General features: G+C 40.0%; 1 protein-coding gene across 2 annotated transcripts; it reads right to left on the reverse strand.

The window, feature by feature from the left end:
• Window positions 1-3,414: 3,414 nt before the first annotated feature.
• Window positions 3,415-6,677, reverse strand: LOC137962281 (heterogeneous nuclear ribonucleoprotein 1-like). 2 transcript variants are annotated; one of them, XR_011115117.1, is made up of 3 exons: window positions 6,299-6,677; window positions 4,043-5,300; window positions 3,415-3,502 (listed from the first exon to the last, which is right to left on the reverse strand). XR_011115117.1 is itself a non-coding variant. In XM_068809060.1 (2 exons), the coding sequence occupies exons 1-2, from the start codon at window positions 6,518-6,520 to the stop codon at window positions 4,149-4,151; spliced, it is 1,374 nt and encodes a 457-aa protein (XP_068665161.1). In that variant the 5' UTR covers window positions 6,521-6,677; the 3' UTR covers window positions 3,802-4,148. The 2 variants fall into 2 exon arrangements, 1 of the variants encoding a protein (XP_068665161.1); XM_068809060.1 differs by lacking the exon at window positions 3,415-3,502 and having other exon boundaries at window positions 3,802-5,300.
• Between the last annotated feature and the right edge of the window lie 1,579 nt (window positions 6,678-8,256).

Here is an 8,256-nt window from a genome sequence, read left to right on the forward strand (position 1 = left end):
GATTTTGACCCCGTCAGCAGCAAAGAAGTTTTTTCACCCGAGGATCCATGGGTGTAGCCACCGACTTTATCTGGTAGTTCTCTTTCAAAGCAAGAGAGAGAAAACAAAGGCAACAGGCTCATACACCACTTATTGTCTCTCGAAACCGTCTCTTTCAATTCCTCCGCTCAAAACCAGTTTTTTATAGTTTATCTTTCACTCCTATCTCAAAGAAGACGAAATTGTAACCCTGTGTCTCGTCTCTCTCTCAAGTGGAAAAATTAGAACTCAACTAAAGCAGATATAGAGGAGAAGAAGTAACAAGATGCCCATCTTCTTTCCTTCTTATTCTGGGTACTAGGAGTTTCATTCAAATGAAAATCTTTTTCAGGTAACAGAGCCAGAAGTGCGGATAGATTTCAATTTGTATTGCAAATGCAAAGCTAGAATCCATATCAAATCCCTCTCACCCACCACCCCCTTAGCTTTCAAAGTCTTCCTCATAAGCCTACTAAACGAACTCATCCCTCCCGCTGCCTCTACCTCCTTTAAGGTCATCCTCAAGTCACAGAACCAGGAACCAACTTCGTTTCCCAAAATCTCCATCCGACAGGTTCTTCAGCAAGACGCTTCCCGTGCCTGACCTCGAAAGTAACGACAACGACAACAGAGATCACCAACTCAATTCTCGGTTCTCCTCTTCTGCTCCCGCCACCCACGATATCAAGCTCAAGTGGTCTACATGTCTCTACGCCACGCCGTCAGCCCAAGCGATGTTGCCGCTGTTAAGAATATTATGAAGCAACAGAAATCCCTCCTACCTAGCCTCGCTCCACGCAAGGCCGCCGCCCTCATTGCGACTGCTCCTAATGCTGAAATACTCAACGCACTCGCCGTGGCAGCACTGGGTAACCACCGCCTTGTTGATGCAAAGTGACGATGGAGAGGAACACGTGATGGCGTCCGATGGCGTGGACCCGATTCATGTGGCAGCTGTTTCTGATCGGGAGGAGGTGCTGAAGAAGCTGTTTGTTGAAACCAATGGGCTAAAAGGTTCGAACCTGTTAGGAAAGCAAGTCCACGGATCTTATACAAGGACTGACCCGGTCGATACAAACACAAATTCCAACACTCCCCCGCATGGGAAAACCCGTGGACAAATTCTTGGAAAAACCCAGGACAAATTTACCAGAAATACCTGGGACAAAATTCGGTGGGAGCAGGACTCGAACTCGGGACCAACCTGCTCTGATACCATGTTGAAACCAATGGGCTAAAAGACTCGAACATGTTAGGAAAGCAACCCCACGGATCTTATACAAGGACTGGCCCGGTCGATACAAACACAAATTCCAACATTGTTGTTTGAAAATAGTAAAAAGGGATACTGGAATGCAACGGACGCCACAGTAAGCGATGCTGGAAGCAGGAGCAAAGGTGAAAAGTGACGAAGAACGAAGGACGTTGTTCAAGGATGCAGGGATGCTGGCAATGCTATTGGAGACGGGAGCGAACACTTGCAACGCCAACAGAGCACAACTGTCAAGATAAACGACACAAAACTCAGCTCTTTCCTTTTTTTTATTTTTTCGCTGACTTGCTAGCGTTGTGAACTATTGGACAAAAGTTGTCTATTCCACAAATTGGTCATTTTTTTATGCGTTTTCGTTATTAGGTTCCGTACAAACGCTGCCTTATCATATAGAGCTTGTGTAAATTTGTAAATAATAAGTTAACAGCAATAAATTTTTATCGACGGTTTTAATTAATATTTTAAATATATCTTAAAATAATATTCCCAGTGAATTCAAACTAGAGAAACATATTTCTCTTTTATTTTATTTCAAATTTTCTCCTCAGTTCAATCTTTTATATTTTGTTCACTAGGGTTGCAATTGTTTTTTTATGTTTGTCAAGTACAGTGTAATATCATTTCATGAACAATCGATGTCAATTGGTCGATGGTTTGCAGTGTAAATCTTTTGTAAAGTGAGTTTGTTAAGTACACCAACAGTATGCTCTCCCAAAACCTAACCAAAAGAATTTTTTTATTTTCCACTAAAACCAATTGGAATTAAAAGTGAATAAGAACCAAGTTAATAACTATAACTTAACCATAAAAAAGATCGTTTGTGCCACTATTAAGTAAACAATATCATTTTCTTTGACAAACTTTTTCATATACAAAATTCCCTTTAATTGGTTTTAAAAGCTTGCATTTAAACTACCAATGGAAAAATTAAAAATCAGAAACAAGTGATAAAAATCAACTTATTTTTTTATATAATTTTTGTTTAAAAAAAACTCATTTTTCTATCTTTTTAAACATTTTTATAGATAAAAAGAGTAAAACATCAAGAGGTAAGTTTTCCTGTAATATGAATTGAGAATAATATTAAAAAAATTTACCAACAGGAAACTTACAGAATGACTAATTAACAACGTATAAATTGCCACTTCTCACAAGGACACCATGTAGTGGGCGTTCGCTGCCTAGCACAGGAAAATTCTGCCTAGGAACACAGAAAATGAAGGGAAGGAGACGTCCACAGTCGCAACGAAAACCAAACAAACGGTGAACCAAAAAAAAAAAAAAAAACAAACATTATCATAATTTGGCTCATTTTTTATCACGACGTAAGTTCACATTTGCAAGATTAAGCAATCTCTATACGCAACCGATGGTGGATGGCCCTCCTAAGATCCAAAAATTCCAAGGGATAACCCAAACTCATACAACACGGTGGGAGAGTCGAAGAAATTGACACAGAAATCCTTACCAATAATTGCCCAAAATCCGGGGGAAAAAAACGTTACATAACAAAACGCGATGGCAAACATCTATAAACCAAACCTACAATAACGACAGACCAAAAACATAACAGATGCGAACACGTATAGAAACTAAGCCTAAAAAAAAAAAAACAGATGACGAAAATAATACTCTAGGAGGAACTGAAGTAGCAACAGCTGACCTATTGCATCTGCAATGGAATTGAGAGACGACCGATGGACTAACCTACCTGACACTAGTTCACAGAATCATGCTTTCATACCATGAACGTAAAAAGGAAGCCACATTTACATAGAGGTTGAAGGCCATCACCATAGCCATATCCAGTAACTAATGACACATCGCAATCATTGATGCCAATTAGTGTTCAACTCCCACACTCTAAGCAAGATACTCTAATCAGCTCTAAGGAAAAGAAGTTTCCACAGTAAATTTGGTATTAAAAAAAATAAAAGAACAACACAAAAAGCATAACAGGAGGAAAAAAGCCAAAATTGCAGCTGTCCACATACCAAAAGGATCGAACACATTCCAAACCCATCAAATCAAATGGATTAGGCTCAATGAGCATCCTCGTTCAGCAGCATCTCCCTCATTCTCAACTTAGAAGCGATCATAAGAGTGAATCAGTTTCCTCGATGCTTTTACGTCCCTCACCCCATTAAAAAACTTTTTGAGATCGGCAAAGCAGCTGGAGACATCTGATTTCGACCTAGAACGCGGCATCTCCTGTTCAAAAGGGCAAATACAGGAGGAAACAATTATGCCATTGACAAATACCTTAACTACTAATATTTTAATCCCTATCCTGTGACAACTTCATTCAACCCAAGTCCCTACAGCTCCATCTTCATAACTATCCACTCTACTCATTCGAATATCTCTAGATAACAGCATACCAGAAAAGCTAATGATATAATAAACAACCACTTACTCATGAAGCTTAGAAGTAGCATTGTAAGAATATCTATGCAGCTGCCATATTCAATACTACATAATCTGTTGCCAACTACGCAAATCCGATCACATCAAGGTAAAAGATACTGTCTAATATAGTGCTACTCTAGCTTAAACACTAGAGGCAAGAAAAATTCACCAGTTATAGTTAACCAGACACAGCTAAGGCAAGCCAAATATAGAAGCCTACAACAACTTATAGAAAGCAAATACTAATAAGATAATCGGATATCCAATACTCTCAAAACTACTACTCATTATATACTTGAAAGTAGCAAAGACTGCTAAATATTAGGGTTCAAGCAACCCGACCAGTCCCAAGAATTTGCTTTCCAACTCCATTACAGCCATTCCTTTCATGAGCAGCAGATGAGATGAAGGACAGTTCCCTTGAATAAGAATCTCCATTTTCATTAGATTACTGCTGCTGGGCCTGCCTCGAATGAGGACCACCATACCCACTACCATACCCAACTTGACCACTAGAGAGACCATTTCCCTGGGTAGCCCCATAACCTGCCCCTTGTGAAGCATCAGACCTCCAAACAGCATTAGTGTATCCTGTATTTCCATTAGCATCACCATAGCCACCACTCATATAAGCAGCCCCTCCACCTTGTTGCTCTCCCCCAGCTCCACCAGAGTTGCTACTAGGGACACTAGAACCACGCCCACCAACTGGACCATAACCAGTCTGGTTCCCATAAGCTCCCTCATTACCTCCATAGCCACCATAACCATATCCAGCAACTCCACTAGGAGATTGGCCAGCTGGTGCAGAACCAGCCCCACCACCACCCGCAGAACCACCCCAGGCTGCCGCAGCTCCATAGCCTGCACCAGCACCATAGCCAGCAGAGCCATAGCTTGAAGGGGCTTGAGTGTTCCATGGACTTCTTGGAGCACCAGGTGGGCCACCAACATAACCTGCACTAGGAGCGTTAGGATTTCCATAGGCCCCCGGAGGGCCACTGTAGCCAGCATTTGCACCGCCATAGCCACCTACACCATAACTATATCCAACACCATTACCTGCTGTACCATACCCATAACCTGGTGCTCCATAGCCAGAAGACCCATAAGTAGGATAGCCACCACCAGCTGCCTGAGGCTGCATATATCTGTTGCCATCCATTCTACCATCATAAGAATTGGTATTCACACCAGAACCACCATAACCAGAATAGGCCCCACCAGAACGAGCCGCACTTCCAGGATTGGCATCTTTCGGAAGAGCACGTTTAACTTCCACAAGTTTACCATTCAATTCATGAAAAGTTTTGTGTAGAACTCTATCAACAGCATCTTCTGTGTCAAACGAGATAAAGCCAAATCCCCTAGGTCGCTGGGTGGTCTGATCATACATTACCACTACATCAGTTACATGTCCATAATTCTCAAAATATTCACGAAATCCTTCCTCAGATAAAGTAGGAGGAAGGCCCCCAACAAAAATCTTCTTGGTTTTAATATTGCCAGCTCCAGAGTAATTTCTCCCTGCATTAGAGTTGCTGCCAGATCTAGAGGAGGTGTGCTGTTCCTCTCTTGACAAAGCCCTCTTGGCCTCCACCTGAGTAAGAATAAGGGGTAATAAAGAATAAAAGTGCTAAAACAGAAACTAGCATATAGGCAGAGATAAGGCAGAGATACGAGATATTCATCAAGACACGAAAACACAAGAGAAGGATGACAAGAAGGCATTGTAGATAAAATAAAATCAGACAGAATATGTAATTTCATCTTCAGCAAATAGGTTAAATACTCAGCAAAAAAAAAAGGACCAAGGAAAATATATCAGAAACTATCCAATTTCTTCATAATTTTAATATATGAATGCCTTAAATGTTGTGACACATTGTGGACTGAAAATCACAAACTTATAGATTACATTCATTCTCTGTGTAATAACAAAAGACATATTTGAGGCACAATGTAAGGATCAAAAAGGAGAAAAAAAATCTATATGACTACACAAATCCACCAAAATAACTGATTGAAACAGGCAAACCAACTTCAAATACATGCGAGGTCACGATAAGTACCGAATATGACGACTATGTCCCTGTAACACGCGATCAAACAAAGCACACAACATGGAAGATCCTAATACGAGCACTCATCAATAATTAAGAAAGAAAAAAGGTCGACAACAACCATAACAAAATACGAGACCTAATTGCTTGTGCAGAACACATCGAGAACTACCAATAGTAACGCAATAAACAAATACCTAAAAAGTTCAGAAAGCGACAGAAATGCAGTCAGCGCAAACTTCAAACACCAAATCAAGTGCTAAACGAAGAACGTGATCAGGGAAAACCGAAAAGAATGAGAAGTAACCATGAATGTTAAACAGGTCCTCAAAGAGGCATCTTACTGAAAAACCCTAAGCATTACAGGTCACCATCAGCATAATAACAGAGAGCAAATCTCAGTATAAGACATCAATCACATATTCGATGTCTCCAACATGAGCCCATCAAAACACACTTTGGTAAGGATAAACGAACAGAAATAAATACAAGACAAAGAAAGAAAACTCTAAAATCACGATACCAATTTACTCACCATTCGACCATCGATTGTATGCTTGTCCTGAAGAACCCTATCTAGTATCGCAGGATCTGCAAAAACCACAAATCCGAAACCCCTCGGTCTTCCTGTATTTTTATCCCTCATAATAACAGTCTGCAAGACCTCCCCATACTTACCAAAATACTCTTTAAGCTTATCCTCAGATGTATCCCATGAAATTCCCCCGATGAAAAGCTTTCCTTGATCTGAATCCATGGGATCTCGGACTACTTTATTTTCTCAGTTTCTCTTCCGTTCTTCCTAAAGTTCTCTTCTGAAATTCTACTTCCTGAGAGGAAGCAGAGACAGGGGCGGACGGGACGGTGGGCGAGGGTTTGTTCTAAAGACGCCGACTACTGCTTCGAGAGAAATATCTTTCCGTCTGAAGTAGAAACGCATGAAAAAATAAACATAGAGATAAGAGAAAATTGAAAAGAAAGGACACCTTTGGACGGATCAGATGAAGCTCAATGACGGTTCAGATGTCAAATAGTAAATTGCGATATATCGGAGGGTGCAGATTTTTTGTAGGGTTAGGTTGTCAGCCAAGTGACCGTATGATGTGATGATTAATATCCAAGATTAGGTTGATTTTGGTGACAAAAGTATCCCTGCTTATTATGTCTTATTGACGACAATATCCTTTACGCGTGTTCTTTAAATGGATACTTTCGGGGGAGCCCCCATAAACTTCAATTTACTTTAACTTCAACTTCAACTTTAAATTCATTTGAATGATCTAATTCAAATTTAATTTCAATAACTTCAACTTTAACTTCATTTATTAGAATGATCTAATTCAATTGTAATTTCAAGTTGAGTGTCAGTGGACAAGACTTCAAGTGCACTGGAAAACAGATTCTATTTTTAATACCCCAAAACGAGAGATATGACCAAAATGAGAGATGAGTAACTTGTAATGATATATTTAAATAGAACATGTATACCTAAACACAAACTTAACCAAAACAAACATGATTATTACACTAATAAGTAATTTCTTGTAGAATAAAAATATATTAATATACTAATTAATTAATTAGTATATTATGTTAATTAATAATTAAAGTTTATTGCACATTAACACATTAATTACGCGTGAGAATTAATTTTCTACTAATTAATTATAAAAGATAAGATAAATAAGTCCGAGATGATCTTCAACCACATGACACCCTTCAACACTTGAAGTCGTTAGTAGAGCACAGATGACATTCATCTAGATGCAGGGGATAAAGCGGTCCTTCATCTCCACGATTTAAAATCCTTCATCTCAAAGAAGGCCATATTTGATCTTCTTTGAGATGAAGGGCGGGTGACGCTTGCTTTTCCCCTCTCTCTCCTCGCACCCCCCTCTCGCATGTTCTCATTTCCCTTTTTTTCTTCCTCTCTCCCGTACTCCCTCTCTCGTCTCCCTGCTCCCCCGACGTCGCTGTTGCCTCTCTTCTCTCGGATTCTCGTCTCTGGCCTCCATCTCTGCTCCCTCTCGTCTCCGACCTCTGTCTCTCGGTCTTCTCTCAGACTTGCCCTCTCTCTCGCACCCCCTCTTGTCTTTGTGTCTCCCTCTCTTCTCTCAGACTCGCTCTCTGTTTTTCTCTCTCTTATCCCTCTCGACCTCCCTTTCTTCTCTCTCTTCTCCCTCTCTTCTCCCTTTCAGCCTCTCACTCCCTTCTCTCTCTGGCTATTCTCCTTTCCCTCAAAATACCTTTCGATTTCGTTCGATTTTGATATTTGGGCATCGATTGCTTAATTTCTACTTCGATTAGGCATCGATTTCACCTTTCGGCTTCGGTTTTCCCCAAATTTCAGAAGGAATGACTAAACCCTGATTTTTTTTATTAAATTAGTATTTTATTTGATTTAATTTTATTTTAAGTGCCTAATTGGGGGTTGTTTGTGCATAATTGTCGGATTTAGGGTTACAGTTTAGGATCTAAATTTTTGATTCGTGT

Source organism: Aristolochia californica, unplaced genomic scaffold (genome assembly GCF_029961685.1).
Source record: "Aristolochia californica isolate CCGP_79_NKW_82.1479 unplaced genomic scaffold, dmAriCali1.0.hap1 SCAF_4, whole genome shotgun sequence".
In the NCBI taxonomy this organism is placed as follows: Eukaryota; Viridiplantae; Streptophyta; class Magnoliopsida; order Piperales; family Aristolochiaceae; genus Aristolochia; species Aristolochia californica.